General features: G+C 37.8%; 1 protein-coding gene across 1 annotated transcript; it reads left to right on the top strand.

The window, feature by feature from the left end:
- Positions 1 to 15,321: 15,321 nt before the first annotated feature.
- Positions 15,322 to 16,229, top strand: LOC133530891 (estradiol 17-beta-dehydrogenase 8-like). The gene has a single exon (XM_061868948.1). It carries the CDS (start codon positions 15,438 to 15,440, stop codon positions 16,182 to 16,184), a length of 747 nt encoding a protein of 248 aa, XP_061724932.1. The 5' UTR covers positions 15,322 to 15,437; the 3' UTR covers positions 16,185 to 16,229.
- Positions 16,230 to 22,373: the final 6,144 nt, after the last annotated feature.

Genomic DNA, 22,373 nt, shown 5'->3' on the forward strand with positions numbered 1-22,373 from the left:
TTTAAGTTACCAAAACGTCCCGCTTAGCGCGCTGTTTCTAAATCCCATACAAATTGAGACTAAATGCAAACGCGTACTTCACGTTTCGCTAATTACACTAGGGGTTCTGAGGGCTTACCGCGAACCACGTTTGACGTGTTGCCTCCCTGTCACACTTACGTACGAATTTACAAGTGCGACAGAGTGGTAACACGTCGAACGTGGTTCGCGGTGGGCCCTCTGGTATCAACGCAGTAAAAACTTTGACCGTGTCATGTCCTTACTTAGTAATTCACGGTTATGTTGCTGGCTCACACTGTCGTCTCTGTATTTTATGGTGATGTTTGCAAAGTAACAAAAGAATATCTTAAAGGTGACATTACTGTTGCGACATTAATGTCACCTTTAAGAAATTCTTTTCAGACATCAGTATTGGCGCAGGCGGTATCACCGTCAATCTCACCATTCTTGAAAACATACTTTAGCTATGGCTACCTTGGACTCCGTTATCTAAAAAAAACCTATATACTTCCCACTGCTGGGCACAGGCCTCCTTCTATGCGCGAGAGGGCTCGGGTTATAGTCCGCACGCTGGCCCAATGCCGGATGGGGACTTCAGTATTCAGTATATTTAGTGCATCTTTACAAGGTGTTAAATATTTATTTTCTGGATCGAACATGTACCCTGTAAGGGCATAGCAAATCTTATAACTAATATCTTATATCGAATAGCTTATATAATACAATTCTTGGATAAAAATGTAATACAATAAAAATTATATTTCAAAGTATCACGTTAAAATTTGTTGCAAATAATATTTTAAAATTACTTCACATCCATCAGTTTCTTCGTAGATGTATGCAGGTTTCCTCAAGATGTTTTCCTTCAACCGAAAACCTAGTGTACTAGCGTAGTGTGTAGTACTAGTGTAGTGTGTGGTTGGTACTTAATGGTGATATTCCGTGGATATTCCGTACAGTTCTGAAAAACTCATAATGTAAGAGCCAGAATTGGAATCCGGTTTGACTCCGTTATCTGCCAAAGGTTTTTCGAGCTTAAATAGATCCAATTTAAGATTTAATAATTGTAAAAATCCCGGCTTCTTAAGTCTCCACGGAAACCTTTGCTATAAACACTGTAGTGATAACTTTAGTTTATTTATACTTAAATCCTTGCAAGATGTCAAGTGGAGATAAGCAAGGAACAGGTAAGAGTAACTGGTATTTATTGTTAAAAATACTAGCAAATATTTTGATCACGTAAATTATAGTTTTGAATTATTAGTTTCACTACACTTAAATTGACCAGGATATGGACCGTGATTACCTTCTGTATTGTTTTCGAGCTCCCCCGACCCCAAACCCATGAGCAAGATGCAACTGCGTCGAAATATCGGGAGCTCAAAAACAATATAAAAGGTAATCATGATCCATATTCCGGTCGATTTAAGATCACGTAAATGGTAAATAATTTCAGTTACGTATTTATGTATGAATATGAGAATATTCCGAAGTTTCCTATAAGGAAATTTCGCATTTTTGGAAACTTTCCCACGGCACATAAGTTTTGCTATCGGCCTCAGCAAAAAACCTCTCGGTCGGACCTTATTTAATACTAAGTACAAATACTCGAATACTAGACTACCTTTTTGTAGAAAAATATGAAACTCGACCTCGGGATTAACGCGTCTCGCTTCCTTCCTCATTTACTGAAAAATATTTTCTTCATATTTTTATTTTTAAAGCCAAGACAAGACTATTTAATTAATCGTAAAATATAAGCTTCCTAGGAATAAAATGTAGTAGGTACTTATTCAATGTAATTACGAGTATTAAAAAGTATGCGTTGTTTTTGTTGTGATGTTGATGGAAAAATAAGCAAACAACCTCCACCACCTTCTTAGTGTTTCAAATCGATCAGGGCTTAAAATGGGATCAACACGTTGACAAATTATGCAGCAAATTAATTGCATGTTCGTGTAGTCTCAATTGAAAATTAATATTACCTAAGTATTTGCATTTAATTTTATTTTATATTGAATCTTATCATTATTGTAGGTACCTACTATATTTTAGTTAGTTTGATGAGTATGAGTAAGTGTTGGAAAATCGCATTTCATATAAAAACTTGAATTCAGATGCCAAATCTCTTTTTTTTTTGGCGAATTTATTAAAGAAATGAACAGTCGCATACACATTAAATTTATCATGCTTCTATTTATTTATTATTCAAATTAATTTTTAATTTTTATTTAGGTTAAAATTAATACCGTGAAATCACTCAACTTTAGTCCAAAATTAACTCGAATATCATCATTATTATCATTATTATTCGAATATCATATTTCTAGGGGAATATATTTATAAAAATAGAAGAAAAATATTTACAATATTTTCGTCTTAAGAAACCATTTAGTCAAAAACAAAAAGTACACTGCTATTTATAGTATACTTAATTAAGCATGTAATAGTGTGTTACAATCGCTGCTCAAAAATATTTGAACACACATATACGCACCGCGCCGCTTTTAATTAATGTTTATTTTTATTTTTGTTTGTTGTTATAGGTGTCACTAACATAGAGATATAAGTTTTGCTGTGCTATGTACTAACACTAATATGGATTGTATTATTCGAATTAAAAATATTGAATTGAATTGAATTAACGCCTTAACAATAGAGGCGTGTTCAGATATTTGTGAGCAACTTGGCTGCTCCGATATATCTGATGGCGACTATACTGGACTACAGTTGTGTGGTTTTTATGGTAATGGGCTTGAAGTGCATGTGCGTGTGTAACTTTAAGCGCCCTAGTGCAAGATTGTAAGCTTTCAACGGTGTCAGATTACCTGAGCTTTAGGACTGGAAACGCTCCCGACACTGACGCCAATTCTATTTTGACAATTTGATATGGTTTTTATCTTATTTTGATACATATTAAATAGTACCTACATTGTACAACGAGGGGGGTTAGTGAAATTTTGCAAACGAGATCTTTAGATGCACGACAGCCGCTAAAGACTCAAGTTTATTAGTTTATATTCTTACCCCCGGAGTTACACACAATGTTTTTCATTACACTTGCAATGAAAACACAAAATTTTAAGCGAAATAATTTTTAAATACGGTGACATTTCAAACATTCGTCCGCCATATTGTCATTCTTTGATAGGTTAGGCATCAAAGGCTGGGTACCCGGCATTCAACCATGTTAGAAATTCTGTAAAAATATTTTAAACGGCTATTAAATTAATCAAATTAAATGTTTTTAACTTAAAAAAATAATTATAAATGGCAATATTTTTAAAGTAAACCTCATTTATAACTAAATGGGTCATATGAAATAGTGGCACAATTTGAAAAAAAAAGCTCCCTCTAGAGTTATAGTTTTTTTTTCACAATCCATAACTCCCGCTCCCCCTACATGCAATAAGATATTTTTCGAAAAAGTGTGATGAAAACATAATTATATCGGGTGTATCGCGAGTTTATTTTGTTACCTTAAGACGTTTCGACGCAGGTTACACAAGAATAAAACTAAGGTATCTTTCTTTTAGTGTGCGCGCGGATGTAGTGAGTATTGCGTGTCGTACTATTGACAATAATTAATATATTTGTAGTTTGAATTTGTTACGTGTACCCTCAACTTTTTCATAAACTTTTTTTTTGTCGGTTAGTTACACAAATATCTGTTTAGACATTTTGCTGGGCCATCAATTATCCACGACCACGACCAGTATAATCTGCGCCATCCATCACGGTTTTCAGCTAAGGTTTCCCAGGCATGGTGATCGATTTCAAATGTTGACATGTCTCGCTTAACACAGTCTTTAAAGCGCAGCATCGGTCTTCCAACGTTTCTTTTAGCATACGCAGCTGCACCAAGCAAGACACGTCGAGGTATTCTAGAGGGTTCCATCCGGTGCACATGCCCCAGCCACCGCAAGCGTCTCTGTTTGAGAAGAGCGGCAAGACTGGGCAGCTGCGCTTTTTCAAGAACCCTTTAATTTGTCAATTTGACCTAGTTATGCCTAAAATGTTGCGTAAACAGCGTATGTGAAAAGTATTGAGCCGTCGCTCCTGTTTTGCATACGTCGTCCAGGTTTCTGCTCCGTACAAGAGTATACTTAGAACACAAGTCTAGTATAAATAAATAAATAAATATTATACGACATTATTACACAAATTGACTAAGTCCCACAGTAAGCTCAATAAGGCTTGTGTTGAGGGTACTTAGACAACGATATATATAATATATAAATATTTATAAATACTTAAATACATAGAAAACACCCATGACTCAGGAACAAATATCCATGCTCATCACACGAATAAATGCCCTTACCAGGATTTGAACCCGGGACCATCAGCTTCGTAGGCAGGGCCACTACCCACTAGGCCAAACCGGTCGTCAATACTGGTATACTATCGTCTTGGTTCTAACAGTGAGATGTTTGTTACACCACACCCTTATAGTCATGTTTTAATACGTTATTATGATACGACCTTGAGTCGCAATTCGACGAGTGTTAGCCTCACATGCTGATTGGTGCTTATGGAATCTATCAATAGCTGTCTCTTCAGGCATCTCGCTCGCACTTATACCCGTGAGATGCCTGATGACACGACTCAAAGTCGTTACAAAATAAGATGAAACTATATTATTTGGTGAAACAGAATCGGCCTTGCTTTGTCTTCGAAAGGTCAGTCCAAGCGCGTGTTAAGCCAACATTGATACGATGTTACCGTAAGTCAGGATAAGCAGTGGATGAACATTGAAGTAAATCTTGAATCAATGCCTCGATACTACTTAAACTGTATTACTAAGTTTGACTATCATCATTGGCCACACCATCTGTTGCACACACTAGAGTTGCAGGAACCCGCCGCCGAAAAGTCGCTCTCAGACAATTACATATGCTCTCAAACGACGAGCTTAAATTACATGAAACTTGGAATAAACATTTACGTAACATTTATCTATGTCTTGTATTTTGTAGTTTTCGTTGCTAATAAATATTATAACCACAAAGAAAATAGAGCGAGTGTAAGTATTATATCCTCTCGTGCCGCAAGATGCATCAAAATGGCGCTCTAATTTTTTTGATTAGTTCCCGATTCACCGTATTCTTGTTTCGCCGGAAAATCAACCAAAATTACGCTTTTTCTTTATTTTTCCTTGGAAATATGAATCAAACCTATTTCTAGGTAGTTGTAGTTATGTCCTTTTGTGCAACAACATAAAAATAATCATTTATACAATAACAAAATATAACCACACGCTTAGCGTTTGCACGACGGATCTGAACTGTATGGGAAGATCCGTGGATCCGGATCCAGATACGGATAATTTTATATATTTCTGATCCGGATTTCAAACCCTACACACGCTTTCTTTACCTTATTGCCTTTATTGCATATGAATATTTCCGACGAAACAAGAATCCGACGAATCGTGAACCAACCATTTTTTGTATTAATATTTCTATTAACGCCACCTACCAGACAAATGTAAATGTTACTTGGAATGTCAAAATTTACGTTTTTTTTTTTCAAAATTTCACATTTAGCAAGTCTTGTTTGTCATTTTAGAGTAGTTCGCGTAGCTGCCGTATTGGCGCTAGTTGTAATCTCAGACGTAATGTACGGCCAAGGTAAGTTTGGCCCAATATAACAATACAACCATTTTTATAGTTACTGTAATGTATTCTTAACTTATTACTATCTTTGTCTTTTGTATGTTTTATAGTATTTTTTGTTGTTATTCTTGTTACCTGTCGTGATTCTTTCACCGGATGGTCTCATCGGAGATCAGCGCTGGAAGTCGCCAGCAACATGCTGAGATGAAAACATTTGATGGCACTTTTCTCCTTTTTACGTTTCTCTGTTTTGTATAATTTTCTATTTTGTGTTTGGGCTTACGAATATATTTTTTTTTATACTACGTCGGTGGCAAACAATCATACGGCCCCCCTGATGGTAAGCAGTCTCCGTAGCCTATGTACGCCTGCAACTCCAGAGGAGTTACATGCGCGTTGCCGGCCCGCCCCCCCCCCCCCCCCCCTCCCAATAATAATTATATTATATTATTTTATTTATATTAATTAATTCTATTCTATTCTATTCTATTCTAAGTACAGAAATTATGCAAAACAGGATGCACATGTTAATCCATAACTAAGTTTAATGTGGACATTAAAGGTGTTCATATATTTTCTTAATCGTAGGTAATAATAAAATAGGAGCGGAGCATAAAGGTTGGCTTACAACTGATGATTAAGATCGATTTTGTTATCTGGGTTTTTGACATTTACGGCGGCAATGCAGTCTGCAGAAATGTCGCGCTGCAATTCTGCAGCAGTATTGCCGACAGTCTTGAAACCGAACGTTACCTTTGAAGTTATTATTACTGAATAGAATCAGTGGTAACCGTCAAAATAATTACCTACTACTGTTTTTTTAATACTATGTCGATATCAAACAACCATACGGCCTGTCTGATGGTAAGCAGCCTCCGCAGCCTATGTACGCCTGCAACTCCTGGAGTTACATGCGCGTTGCCGACTCTAACACTCCGCACCCTCGTTAAGCTCTGACTACCTTACTCACCGGCAGGAACACAACACTATGAGTATGGTTTAGTGTTAGGTGGAGGTACTTCCCCAGTTGGGCTCTGCTCCTAGATCTGGAATCACATCACACAAACATTGGTGCGTGTTGTGGATAATCACAATTATTCGTAACTCAAACCAAAATCTATGGCTAGTTCAGAACTTATATTAATATCATTGGCAAAATATAATGAAATCCATGGTACTAAATATAATAATAATAAGGTACCCTTTTTTTACAATAGTCCTACACTAACCGGGGCTTGTCCTTGGGTGCACTGCTATAGTGTGAACAGGGATAATCGTCGGTTGGTGTCACGTTACATTTAGAGTAAATTGTCTTATTACAAGGGGCCTCTACGTGTTGGCTTCGGCCCCACGCACGCTCTAATCTTTACTGCATGACTTGCTGCCGGAGGTCCAAAACAAAACGCGGTTTCGCAAGTCACTTTCCAGCCACTACACAGTGCACATACTTACAAATAATACCCGGATACGATTTACGGAATTAAATTTATGTCCGGGTGTCGCCGTCTGGGAAGACATTCTTTAACATTATTATTTTTTTTTATTGGCGATTTATGCTATTGCCTCAAAAGCTCATCAGTGTAACTCCAACGTTTACCGATCTCATTGTATAGCAAGTCTGCGGGTAAGTGCCGGCTAAGCTATTGTTGAAATTTAGGGGCGGCTAAAGCTACATGCCATGTTAGCTCAGGCTGGGACCTAGGCTTCCACCGTGAGTTATACCTAAGTCTAGAATTGCTTTGGGCTATTGGCGTAACGTTGAGACGTTAGGATGTGTTCCGGGCACAAGGAAATTCATCTTAGAGTAAGACTACCTATTTTTCTTGGAGGTATATTTACTGCTACTAGTTTTTTCCTGCAGGTTCGTCTGTGTAAAATGACGATTTGAATGATAATAACTGTCCTAAGTTGCGAATGCAAGCTAGTATAAAATACTGGAAAATTTCTCGTACTAAATATTTGTACCAAGGATGCTGGTGGCATTTCCTCGTTGTAACGCAATACTGATGATACGTTGTGCGAGAAAGCCGCCATCAGCTCTTTGGTCACTAGTTACGTCAACCACACGTTTCGCGATTTCTCCAAAAAACTTGTGCGCGCTGGGATCCTATGGAGATTCAACCCTAATTGGTACAAAATGGTACTCTCTACCGAGGCTCTTATATTTATTACGTTTCAAAATTTCGGCGCTTTCCGCAGCTGCGCCCGCTTTTACATTAGTCCGTTGGAGGTGGGACGGTGCCAGCGTATCTACGCAGGTAGCATCCCACACCAACATCCATCCTAAGCTCCAAGGAACTAAGGACACCCCATCAGGCCTCTTGTCATCATTCCTGATAATAACAGTCGGCTCAAGAAGAGTGATTGATGGTGGCAAGAGACCGACGAATTATGTCATTAAGCGACGCATGTATTGAAAAACGACCTGCACTTTTTTGACAAGATAATCCATGGTGTCCCAGTCGGTCCACGTCCGTGCCACAAGAGCATATATGTGGCGTACATACCGAAACCCGAGTCGCAAACGGATGTCAGATCCAAGAAAGACATATTTTTTCCATTAGACAATTCGTGCTTAAAAAGTGCCCTTACTACATAACTCGTTTTAGGATACATCCTTTAGCCATCATCATCATCAGAGGCGGCGTTAAAGATGACTCACGCTAGACCGGGCCGGGGCCGGGCTGATAGAGCTTCCGGCGCTTCATTTTATATGGAAAGCGTGATATCTCACCGATCAGCCGTCATTAAAAATGACGTGTCGGACGCCTCGGCCCGGACTCGGTCCGGTCTAACGTGAGTCATCGTTTAGGCGTGGGCGACGTGGGCCACTGCTTACGGCCACGCGGTCCAACGGGCCTCGCGCCTCAAAAAACTCGGACACAACGTGAAAATCTTAGATATTTCTTGCGCTACCAGAGCGCCTCGCTAAAACGTACCTTGCCCACATAAAGTTAAGGTCCTGCCCCACCACTGATCATCATCATCCTCTCCTAGCCGGTTTCGGTCACGGCGACTGGGTTTGTACTGTCTAGCGAGAGTGACGATCGTGAGCTTTCAAGTTGCTGAGACCGCCTATTTTTGCAGTGAATGTAGGACTACACTCACCGCAGGTCAGCACCCCTCCGACAAAATTGTTGTTTATGACCGCAGGTGGTCGGGCCTTTAACTCGTTACGCTTCGCGTCGAGTTCCACCCGCCACTGTTTTTCGAAGGCTTGCACTTTTGTCCTCACGGATGCCTCCACTTCGGCCGATCTTGTGCCGAAGTCTTCCAGTGCAATGATTCAATGTCACATCTAGCGGAGACAATCATGCTTTAACGTTTTGAACGGTTCGTGTTTTAAACACAAACATCACTCAAACGCCAAGCTCCCGGGCGCAAGGGAGCCTTACTCGAAAGTGTGAAGGTTACTTTGACAGCGTTCGCCATAACACCTATAGTTGTCCTTGGCGCTGTGAGCACGACAAATAACGACGACTTTAGGTGCTCTTGGCGTTGAAAAGGTTAATAGTAACCTACTGGATAAAAAAAACCTACTTTTGTAAATTTAATGTTTATCTGGCCTTGTTAGGTAAGTAAGTATATAAATCAAATAGACTTAACGATATCAAGGTAAGTCATACTTCAATTACTTCTTTCCGAGAATTGTAATAGAAATCTCTGTCTGGCTTATTAAATATTGAATGCCCACAAATCAGAAAGTTGGCAAATAACAAATCTGTGAAATCAAATAAATCAGGGTCTCAAACAGTCTAATTTGGGATACAGAAAAATATATTTTCGGAGAAACTCATTTTCTCGACATACTTAGGCTAGGGGTCTGTTTTGTTTACTTTTAAATAAAAGTGATGTAGAGCACTTTTTTTTAGCTTATGCTAAAAATATGCTTATGTATTATTCTTTCTATTTTTATAAATAGAAAGAATAATACATAAAAAGGAACAAGTGTTATTTTAGGGTCTATTAGAGTGTTATTTTAGGGTCTATTAGTAGGGTATATTAGAGAATGGTGATGGACTTATCTTGGTCGCAACCAAGTTTCATAAGTAGTACGTGATGAAATAAATAAGGAAATGATTTTTGTGCTTCTTATGAGTATAACCTAATAATGTAATATCATTGTAGGTAATCTGCTGATTTTAACAAACAGGTTAATCGAAAAGGCTTCATGCGGATCGGGTTCACTAAGAAAATTAGATTTTGTAACAATTTGAAATAAAATTCTAAGTCCAACTCGCCTCGAGGATGATAGAATAGTACATTACGATACAAGTGAGAGCGAGTGAATGGAGTGGAGAGTGAATGAAAACACGACAAGTATATTGTACAGTCAGCATCAATAGTAGCGGATGAAACAACGCGCCAAAAGTACCTGACATCCCAGATAACTTTTCCAAATATAGATTAATTTCTAAAATTCACGTTAAAAAGTATATCTTTTACAGTCTTAGTTGTTCTATATTAAAGACATCACTTTTTGTTAAGCTGTTACAGAATGATGCTGACTGTACAACGTTTTACAGTACATATGGCCCTTTAAATTTTCGACATACGCACTTATAGTGCTAGTTACCGCACTAGGGCGGTAAAGTAGCACCATATGTACTGTAATAGTACATTACGATACAAGTGCGAAAAATAGGAAATTCGAAACGAGTGACGATAAATTAAAACACGACCGAAGGGAGTGTTTTAAGTCGACACGAGTTGCGAATTACCTATTCGCACATGTATCATACAACGTTTTACAGTACATATGGCCCTTTAAATGTTCGACACAGTAACGTAATATGCTAATTTTCGCACTAGTGCGGTAAAGTAGCACCATATGTACTATAAAATTATTTAAATTGCATTCACTGTTACTGGACATTATATAAGTACCTAAAAAACTGATAATGAATAAGTAGATAGAACCTTTAATTACACGTCTCAGTAAAATAAATATACAGGTGCCGGAAAACAATTGTTTAAAGATAAAACCAGCCAACAAGCCGGTTTATTGTTAAAGAACGATCTCCGCAGACGGTAACCTTTGGGTAGCGGAAACGTGTTTTATGAAACCTACTTGAATCTTGAATACATACAATTACAGTAAATAAACATGTACGTATAAGAAAATACAAATAGGCATACAATACATACACAAAAATATTATAAACAGGCATATAACACCAACATTTTAAGCACAGAATAAAAAATAATACCATGGCAGACACGGATAATGGGGGTACTAAATTGAATAGTCACTAAAATTGCACGGAACCAGACAGCCAATTGTTTTCCCACTTGGCCTTTCTTTTTATTGGAATCTAATTTCGTCCCAACAAGTGCTACAGCTATCGACACCCGGCTGAAAGACCAGCCTGTTCAGTGTGGAGATAAACAATCCATATTTCTACATATTATATAATCACTATAAAAAAAACCTACTGTAAAATGTGCATACTTTGTTCCCCGCTGGGTTGTTCCCCACTCCAACAATGTTTATACATTAATACTATATCTGTTTCGTCGCGTTGTCCCGCCATTTTGCCAAGGCCCGACGGTATGATGTTGGTGCCTTGGAAGATGGGACGGCCGCTAGTCTGAGATGCCACATGCGTTGACACCCTCGCGCCGTCTCACCTTCCGGGCACCAAAAGTGATGCTGGTCGTGCCGCGTCCATGGCAGAAGACCTCAAACGCCGCAAATATGCCACCCTCGGCAGTAGTTATATTTTTGAGGCGTTTGGGGCCGTGAGGCCCAAGCGCACGCCGGCTGTATAAAGACTTAGCGGCATGCCTTATAGACGCCACAGGTGACCAGAAGGCTGGCCAGTATTTTGCTCAACGCATTAGCAGTGAGATTTAACGTGACAATGCGGCCAGCCTTCTGGACACACTGCCCATCGGCAGTGACTTGGAGGACGTGTTTTATTTACAGGACCTTTATTCTAACTTTATTTATAGTTTGTATTATTATTTTTAAGCTTATATATATTGTTCCATATGTTGTTGTAATTATATTAGTCAATTAGGTATGTAAATAAATCTCCTCCATATAAAAAATATATAAGAAAAAATAACTCGACTGTTTACGCTCTGAGCTAGTCGTAACGCTTGGCGTTTGTTACGCTACCACTGATAAAAAAGCAACAATGTAAAGACTACTAAAGTATTGCCTTTGGTTAGTGTGCCCTTGCATATACATATATTCTATTTTCTGAGTTAATTACTTCATGGCATTTGCCTGTGTGAAAATTCAACTATAATTTTTGCTTTAGTCACTTAAGGGTTCTTTTCGTCGTCCCCTTTTAAAACGAGCGGTTCCTGAACAAATGAATGGCTTGTTCACCACGGTGTATCAAAGTACGGACCTCCGGCCGATCCATCACAGTGCCCGTCGGAACCAAGTCATTTAAACTTTTTGCGATTTTTCAACAAACCCACGCACTTTTCTTGACAGTCAAAAGTTCAAGTATTTTTAATTATATTTCTATGGAGTAAGGGTCTCAAGGATGTACAATTACACAATAACAGTTGATATACAATTACTTTTCAAAGTTAAAGTCGAGTTTTGGAAGCGTTTTCAGATGTTGATAACTTTTATTCTTCTACTTTATTTCTCTTAAGAGGGAAGAATAACTTTGTAATCCTAAACAAACGTACGTACATTTTTTAAGTGATTTTCAGTTCGGGAAAAAACAGTTTCCACTAACTAAATCTTAAGAAATCACTTTGATTTTGATGTCGATCGCTTCAGCATACGAGTAATATGTTCTAGGTGTGTAGGTTCCGCTTTTTAAAAAATACATAGTTTTTATTAAAAAATACGTACGTTCGGGTTAGATCGCAAAGCTATTCTTCCCTCTTAGTCCTAATACAGTCGCTTTCGGTTAATTTTAAACACAACACCTTTTGCAACATTTGCTACTGAATGTAAAACTAATGATTGTCTCTATGTATGGTTTTCCTTTTAGGTACCATGCCGAACCATGACTTGACACTTGACGTTTACATTTAGCGACTGAGTAAACTCGATCGCAGTCCGTCTGGCTCGCACTGATGTATAGGTGCGATAGAGACGGAATCGAGTTCACGCAGTAGCTACCGTAAATGTCAAATGTCATCCCTACTAATATTACAAATGCGAAAATAATTCTGTGTCTCTTCCTCTTTAAATAAATAAATAAATAAAATAAATAAATATTATAGGACATTATTACACAAATAATCCGCGTTATCTTTAAACCGCTGAATCGATTTATTATGGAGATAGAGGTCCAAGGGTGAACATAGGAACCCACTCAAACCAAGTCGCGGACAGGTGTTTATTTTTGTGTGTCTGTGTGTACATATAACCGAAACTAGACGTAGGTTTTAGTGCTATATAATACAACAATTCTAAGTTTTTTTATTTATTTAGGTAGTCTTAACAACCAGAGTATAATTGCATCGTTTTCAAGGTACCACATTGTAGCTTGCCAAAAAGACTTCTAAAAAGGTTATTTGTATACAGATACAAGTAAATTTCGTCCTGGTAAGCGATAATGTGGTACCTTTTGCTTGAAAACGTCACGATTATTTTTAGAAAATATTGTAAACGGCAATACATCATGGTTATTTATGACAGTTGTGACGTCACGTCATTAAATGCGACGTTTTGAGTTAAAACAAAGTACTGATACATTGCTTGCAGAATTGTTAAATATGGAAAAATAAAAGTGGTCCGTTTTTAAAAAGTAACTGCCCTTTGACATAGACATAGACATAGACATAGACATAGAAATTTTTTATTCAACATCACATGAAATGGCAGAGTTAACAGACAGTGACATTTAATACAAATAAGCCTTAAATTCAGACTTAAAAACTAAGAAATTGAGTTGTATATATGAGGGAGAAATATTCATGAGTGTTAAAAAGGAGCTTGCCTCAGCATAGTGTTGCAGTGTATTTACTACAACGCTGGTTTTCAGGCAGACCCTTGATATATTATCCCTTACTCGCTTTGATTATGCGATTGTATCAAAAATACACGCTGTGTAATTCCTTATCTTCCACATTCAACTTTTTTTTAAATTAGGTACCGAACTCTACGAAAAATTGTTGGTATACTCAATCCTACGGTACATACATACATGTTTATCTCATATTTATGTAATTTCACGCATCACATATTCCATGGAAAGTAATTTAGTGAAGTCAAACATTAAATCATGGTTTACCCATGTTTGGCCAAACTTTTATTCGAATGTTTTGTTATATCGAAAGTTATATTTAACCTACATTGTAAACTTGGAAAACAAGCCAAACCATCAAACAAGCCAACTCATTAAAAGTTTTACTGAAAAGTATACTGGGCCTAAATTTGACTCGAAAAGTGACAAGTGACTTGGCTACCATATAAGTAGTACCTAAATTGCTTTGCCCTCTCCGGGTTCATATATATGTATATCATAAAAAAAAAAAAAAAAAATCTGGTAAAAAACCCTGCTTTTACAATTTTGTTTTTTTTTTTGCCAAACTGTAAGACAGTTTGTTGGCAGAGGGAACTCCCTTAAATACAGATGGGTTAGCTTATTGCCTAGTTAATTAATAAGTAAGTACGGTATCGTCCTAGCGCCAGTCATCCTTTACACTTCTAGAGTTGCATAGTCCGTAAGCTACAATGCCCGCTTACCTCCAAGCAGGCCGTACACAAATAACTAATTGGCCTACGGCCAAGTTTTTTGTAACTTGCACCTCAATTCCGAAGTTCTTTAATTTGCTAAAATAACGCAGGAAAAAGTCAACATTAATGCTTTTTTTAAACTCATTAAACTCTTAGCAAAATGAGATAAATTAAGTTATAAACGACTTTCAATGTTTATCTTGTTTTGTTTTTCTGGCTGTTAAGTTTTTAATGGTTTTCTAGAATTAAAGTTGAGGAGCAACCTTTATTAGGTATGTCAATGAAGTTGATCAAGTCATACGAGTACTCTCTGTTGCATGCAATAATAAAACATGACGTAGTTAACTATCATATGCATTTAACACAAACCCTAGTAGCATAAAATTAATTTCGTAGTAAGCAGGAACGTCTGCCAACGATGCCACACCCACAACCTAAGGCGCATTTATGAAGGATATGGTGGAAATATTTCGTGTCAACGGTAGCTCAGTTGGTAGAGCGGTGGGGTGGTATTCCGAAGTCCTTAGTTTGAGACTTGCCGGAGCTGGTGAGTTTACCCACATTTTCTCTTTATTTCTAAGCATATCTCAAGCATATAAACAACTCTTACTACGTTTAATATATGAATATAATTCTAAAACAAAGGAAGTGCTGAATAATACAAAACGTGATGTATTAGTAGGACATAGTTAAATTTATTTGTTATTGTATAACACAACTTTACGTTAACGTTTTTGGATAATAATTATATTGTATGCATTCCACAGTGCCTTAGTGTCTCACTGTAATACTGTGTAATCTGTTTGAATAAAAAAAAAATAGAATCCGATTACGGTTTTGATCATATTTTGATGCGACCTTGAAGATCGCTCACTGATGCAAATTGAAAGTGAAATTGAGCGTTACCATGGAAATCATCATTCCACGCAGACAAAGTGAAAGAGTTATAATACTAATATAATTCGCGTTTCAAATACTACATGACAAGGCTATTTTAATTACCTATTAAAGATAAGCAATAACCATATTGTAATCAATGAGTAGGTAACACATTTATATCTTATCATTAACATTGATAATGACAATTAAGATAAAAAACTAATAAATTTATACGGAGTTGATTATCATATCATTTATAAGATAGACGTCAAGTGAGAAACATGCCTTTTTTAAATAAAGTAGTCTTAATTACTGGCGGTGGTTCAGGTATCGGTGAAGCTACAGCGAACAAATTTGCTAAAGCACATGCAAGATTAGCCTTAGTAGACATCCGAGCAGACATATTAAAGGAATCTGCAGAGAATTGTGAAAAAATCAGTAAAACTAAAGTTTTAAAGATTGTAGCTGATGTTTCCAAAGAAGATGATGTGAAAAGGATTATTGAAGTGACTCTTAAAGAGTATGGAAGATTAGATGTACTTGTTAATTGTGCTGGTATACATGGAGAAGTAACTGTATTTGATGATAACATTATGGAGAAGTTTGACAATATTCTTGGAGTGAATTTAAGGAGTATGGTAGCTTTAACTCAAGCTGCTAGTGCCGCTTTAATCGAAAGCAAAGGTAATATTGTCAATGTCTCGAGTGTAAGAGCAAAAGCTGGTGCTGTAAGTTTTGCATATTCAGTATCGAAGGCAGGAGTGTCTCAATTCACAAAAGCTGCCGCATTAGATTTATCACCGCATGGAGTAAGAGTAAATGCAGTTTTACCAGGGCCTATGAAAACAAACCTGATGATACATGCAGGTCTTGGTTCGAAGCCAAGTTTGGCAGGAAAAGAACCCTTAAAGAGAGAGACTAAGACAGAAGATGTGGCTGAATTGATAATGTTCTTGGCTAGTGAGTCTGCTAGAAGCATTACTGGTTCAGAATATGTGGTTGATGGTGGTTTTTTACTGGAACATTAAAGTGACAGTGATAACAGCGATTGTAAAAATAAACATCAAATTGTATATACCATTTATTTCGCACAAAAATACTCAATCCCAATCACTCTGGTTATTACAAAGATGGTCAAGAGTAACTTAGTTGTAGGTCCTGATCTATAGGTACACTGCATGAGTTAAAATATAAGATAATTTCACAGACTGATGACAACATATGCCTGATATATAGTTTTTTATTTTATTTTAGAGTTCTATAAGATTTATTAATTATTAATTTTATCGGTAACAGATAGCTTAGTCCAACCGACCCTAAGTCTGCCTAGCCTGTAGGTCGCGATCTCCTCGTATCGTCAAAGCCCGTTTTAAAAATTCGCGTAGGCTCGTAAAACCTAAAGTAATAAAGAAATTGAATTTAAAATCTCTATTTCGAATTCTAATCCTTATTTTATTTTCATTATGAAATAAGTAAACAAAACCAACACACAACATAACTGAGGGCAGGGCAAACTTTCGCGTCATGTCATGCAAAATATTGAAAAACAATGAGTACGAGTATTTCACCGAGCGAGCGCAAAGCAAGTGCAAAACGTTTTCGTTTGATAATGGGCAAAAATGCTTTTATATGTTTGTTCAGACGTTGTCTCGCATTTTTCAATCGTGAGCAGCGGCTGTAGCACGGTAGCATTTTTATCACTTATCACAATGCCTGTCACTTTCGCAATCACATACAATACATACTTGTTAGAACGTAACAGGTAAGTAACAGGCATAGAGACAAGTGATAAAAATGCGACCGCAGTAGGGCTAAGATGGTCGGCTCTTTATCATTTGTCACCATACCTGTGCCGTTCTAACAAGTATGTAAGTGCGAAAGTGACGGGCATAGTGACAAGTGATAAAAATGGAACCATGATGCCGCCGCAGGATGAAAAATTTTACCTACTTATATGGATTTTTGTCGATTCACTTTGTTGGTTTTTTTTAATTCAATGGCGTAGCACTGGGGGTCCACGATCAATGTCTACTTACAGTACATTTCATTAAACGCGACAAAAACATAAAAAAATGAAAACATTTTACTTTCGACGCGTAAAACGCTAGAAATTTTACCGGTGTCAGTGAAATATCCAAATTTTTCTCAAAATGTCCATAAATGGATTTTTGTCGATTCATTTTTTTTTTTCTCAAAATGGCGTATTATTGAGGCTCCGTGATTTCTATAAGTATGAAATTCAACGCTATATTTATTTACAATAACAATATACATAATGGATATATACAGATGATTACTATAACTAGCTTATATTTAAAATAGGCCTTTGAGGCATTGTACCAAGGATACTGGCGGCATTTCCTCGTTGTATCGCAATACTGATACGTTGTCACCACTTCCGTCAACCTGACGTTTCGCAATTTCTCCAAAAAACTTGTGCGCGCTGGGACCCCATGGACCTAGAGTTTCAAAAATAAGTATGAAATTAAATATCTTACTTCTTAGCTAATTTCTTAAGCTTCAATTGCAGTGTAAACGGCTATGCAATTAAGTGCACCACGGGGCGCAGTTGGCAGTAAACTTGCCTTACCCTCCCTTATATATCCTGCTTATTAATGTTACTGCCTTTGTTCTGTTTACGCTTGAACGTTCTCGCATGTCTACTAGGTATTAGGTAACTTATAGGATAGGATACCTAAACGCAGAGTCATATTTTCACCTCACACATCCAGAATGACGCTAAGCGCTGGTGGCCTAGCGGTAAGAGCATGTGACTTGCAATCCGGAGGTCGCGGATTCAAAACCCGGCTCGTACCAATGAATTTTTCGTAACTTATGTACGAAATATCGTTTGATATTTACCAGTCGCTCGATCATGTCGGTTTAGCTTAGCCCGACTCTAACACACATCTTCGTGGTAACACATCTTTTCAATAGCCAAGAACAAGACCTATAAACTTACCTCTTACATTCCAAATGTCACATTAACACAACTTCGCACATAACAAACTTCAGCGGCATCTGTTATCAAAACAAATCGATACACCGGCGCGCGGGGCACACATCCGTATCCGGTCGCCATTTTTCCCAGATTTGGGCGGGAAGTATCGCGGCGGATGTAGTGATGTGGTGTTTCCGGCACCGGTATAACTATTTTAACTGGGCGGGAATATTCCCGATAGTCTGCCCGGGAATATACATCTTCTCTTCTTCTTCTTCCTCGCGTTGTCCCGGCATTCCCAAGATTTGGCGTAGGCACTAGTTTTTGCGAAAGCGACTGCCATCTGACCTTCCAACCCAGAGGGTAAACTAGGCCTTGTTAGGATTAGTCCGGTTTCCTCACGATGTTTTCCTTCACCGAAAAGCGACTGGTAAATATCAAATGATATTTCGTACATAAGTTCCGAAAAACTCATTGGTTATAGCCGGGGTTTGAACCCGCGACCTCCGGATTGCATGTTGCACGCTCTTACCGCTAGGCCACCAGCGCTTCCCCGGGAATATACATATAGAAAGAAAATTATATTTTAATCACTTATAAATTGCAAATTAATAAATAGGTAAAAAACCTAATTAGAATTGAATAGATTAAAAATTATTTATTCGTAAGCACAAACACAAAATAGAAAATAATACAAAACAGAAAAACACAAAAAGGAGAAAGTGCCACGAAATGGTCTCATCTCAGCATGTTTCTGGTGATTTCCAGCGCTGATCTTCCAATGAGACCATCCGGTGAAACAATCACGACTGGTATATCAATAGAGTAGTAATTCAATAAACGCTACCTATGCGGCCTCACCATTTTTTCATAGTGGCACGCGCCTTTGCGGTTTTTAAACAATAGATAAGACGATAATCCGTAGAAGCTCACGGAGAAAAATAGAAACTATAACAATAATAATTAACAACAAAATTAAAACAAAACATAGGTACCAAAGACAATTATAACAATTTTTTTTTAGTGCATTCAGAAACCAGTCATACAAACACATGAATTAGGCAATACAAAAGATGCACTGCAACAAAATAACAAGGCAACAAAAAGACCTGGAGGTCCATAGTTACAAATATTGTTAACTGTAGTAAGTGCTTCTACATTATGGATCTTATGTATATTTGAACGGCATTTAATAGCAGGAATAACAGGTTAAATAAATTAAACTAAGAACTAAAACTACCTAAAAAAAAACCTACAAATAGAAAATTGACCCCAGGTCTGTGCCGTTCGGTAGGGTGCCCAGAGGGCTGGTGGCATTGCCGCGCTGAACGGAAACGCCAATGCGTTGGACGAGATATGCTCCAGCTTTCCGGTCACCCGGTGCGTCTATTAGGCACTTGGTCAACTCATTATAAATGCTGTGCGCGCCTTGACCCCACGGCCCAAGCGTCTCCACTTCAAACGGCTCAAACATGCAGCCGGTGTCAAGGGCTACATATTTGCGCCGTTTGAGAACCTCAGCCGCATTGGCAGCAGCGTCAGCCTCAGCAGCGGTCCCTGGAAGATGAGATAGTGCGAGGGTATCCACGCACGTGGCGTCCCAGAGAGGGGTCGACCTAGCCTCCAGGTAACGAGTGTAATGCTATCTGGTATCTTCCCATCGTCACGCGATTCTAGAACCGACGGCGCTCCGGCGATGACGAGGGCCCGGCGTAGTATGTCATTAAGACTGGCGTGGCGTGCCTGGTGGCCGGCGCTCTTGGTGCAAGAGAGGCCGTGGGTGCCAAACTTCGACACGTCAGTACCGCAGTGGCAACGGTGTGGGGCCAAACATGCCGCCCCCAAGCGCAGCGATACCGCGAAACTGAAACTACTGCTGGTAAGCAGAGTACCGAGTTTTCTGGAAGGGAGTGCCTGCAGCCATACGCCGGAACCCCATTTCGTTCCAGCAAGAAGACGAACTCGCTGGTGGCCGTTTCGTAAAGATTATCACGCACCAGCACACAGAGCGGCTCGTCCCATTGATGTTGCGAATGGCGCATCTCGGACAGGTCTTTGTTGGGGCAGGCAGCTTCTGACAAAAAAGTCCAAACTGTTAGTGTTGATTTTTGAATTTTGATAAATAAATTTTGAATATTATGAACTGAAAAAAGAAAGTCGGGTAATGCAATACTAGAAATTTGACGGATCCCAATTCTACCGTGTCTGGTGGACAAGGTGACTTGGATCCATTGATGGTTGTCTAAATGAATGTTCATGATTAGAAAAACGATATTTTTTATAACTCCGTCTATTTAGTTTGTCCAAAAAGTAATATTTCAAAGATGACTGCATCGGAGGACATACGTAAAATTGGGGACAAACAAACAGAATTTAAGGATCGTGTAAGCCATGTGGGGATTAATTTGGAGTAAGCGGTTCGAAAAATAACTAAAATGTTGGTGTTTGTTTAATTATGTATATTAATACGCTTTGAAAATAAATACAAAAACAAATAATCATCACCAATCACTCTTGTGGTGAATATTTCCAAGTGGATAATAATATACTTATATTTAGAGAGCAAATGTTCTCTTAATAATAATTCTCAGAAATAGGAATATCACAGCACATCCCTAGGCGGATGCGGCCGCAGTTCCGGCGAGCACTTCCGCGCGTTCTGAGTGTTACAACGGGATCGTTATAAAACTAACCCTAATTCATAAAACTTAGATATTACCAAGTCAAAGCTCTGTTAATTTTGCTTCTTTCTTCAGTTGTACAAGAAATTGTAGAATTTAAATAAAATTAACATAACAGGCGTATTCTGATTTTAATAGCAGGCTAAGAATTAGATGTAGATAAGATATTGATCTGATCCGGATCTAATTCTTAACTTTTTATTTAAAATATTTTGCTACTATCAACAACAATCGGCGTATTCTACTCAATCGCATTTTTGACAGTTTTTTGTAAACTTTCAAATATTGTGTGTTAAACTAGTTATTTTTCGAAGAATGTTATATATTATTATTTTCTTTATTTAACTTGCACAAATTATAGATTTCGTTGTTCTACGTCTATACAATTTTCGGTTTCGGTCGAATCTGTGTCAAAACCGAACGTTCGGTTTCGGCAAAAATCTGGTTTCGTTCGAACACTACTAAATACAACAATGGGAAGAACTACCTTCATATTTAAGAAACCCGGACCTGGACCCGGGTACGTCCTTAAACTACGGCCAAAATCTAGAGCAGAGCCCAACTGGGGAAGTACCTCCACCTTACAGAAAACCGCAGCCAAATAACACTAGACCCTACTGTATTTAATGAAAGCTAATGCAATTGGTTTCAATATTATTAACCAATTAAAACTATGGTTTTTTGCTCCAGTCATGGGATGTATGGCGTCATTAGTTTTCAAACTAACAAATATTCATGAAAAATACTTAAGCAGCTCTTTGGCTCTTGTTTATGGTAAAATGTTGTAAGCGTTTATAAACTGATGGTAAATACTTGTTTTACAGAATTTGTCTATACCATCCCATTACTGGTGCCTGTTCCATTATAGGGGTGTTTACTATAAGTACATAGTTTTTTCCTCTATACTATGTATTTAGGTTTTTAAATAAAAGTAAACAAAATGAGGGTGAGAGTGAGGCAGTTGAGGGTAGATGAAAACATTACATGATCAAATAATGTAGGTTAAAGTCAAGTCGCTCAGTGACAGATTCAAGCGGTTTTGTATTTGGTTGATTAACTAAGACTTCCGGTTCGAGCGCTATATTGATAGTCGCGCCTCGTGATTAATTCCGTTGTTTATTGCTCATTAATATTGTTTAAAGTGTAATATCGATAGCTTATTATACAGTAAACTAATATGGTAGTGTGCAGTGAATGAAAATTAATCTTCTATCAGTTCACAGGAGCGGATAAAATCACGTACACTGTCTTGTACTAACCGTACAATTTCAGTCGTACTTAAAGCTCCTATGGCCTTGTTACTGGCGAAATAGTCCCACTGGACTGAAGCCATAATTTTAAAAAAGAAGAAAAAGATTAACCAATAAATGTTTATTTACCCGAAAATGTACAATTTGTTTGTTTACTTTTATTTTAAAACCTAAAGATATAGAGTATAGTATCTATGACACTTGGCGAAATCTATCAATCACTCATGCAGCCTAGGATATGTTAGGTAATATGTTTAGAACCCAATAAAATAATATCCCATGTGTAGCCACGCTAACGCTATTTTCCAATAAGTTTCAGCTGTCCTACCTTGCTATAGAGAAAGA

This window comes from Cydia pomonella, chromosome 24, assembly GCF_033807575.1.
Source record: "Cydia pomonella isolate Wapato2018A chromosome 24, ilCydPomo1, whole genome shotgun sequence".
In the NCBI taxonomy this organism is placed as follows: Eukaryota; Metazoa; Arthropoda; class Insecta; order Lepidoptera; family Tortricidae; genus Cydia; species Cydia pomonella.

What these genes read in the sequence shown, in the direction of transcription:
- LOC133530891 (XM_061868948.1), top strand. Translation starts at nt 15,438, where the DNA reads ATGCCTTTTTTAAATAAAGTAGTCTTAATTACTGGCGGTGGTTCAGGT.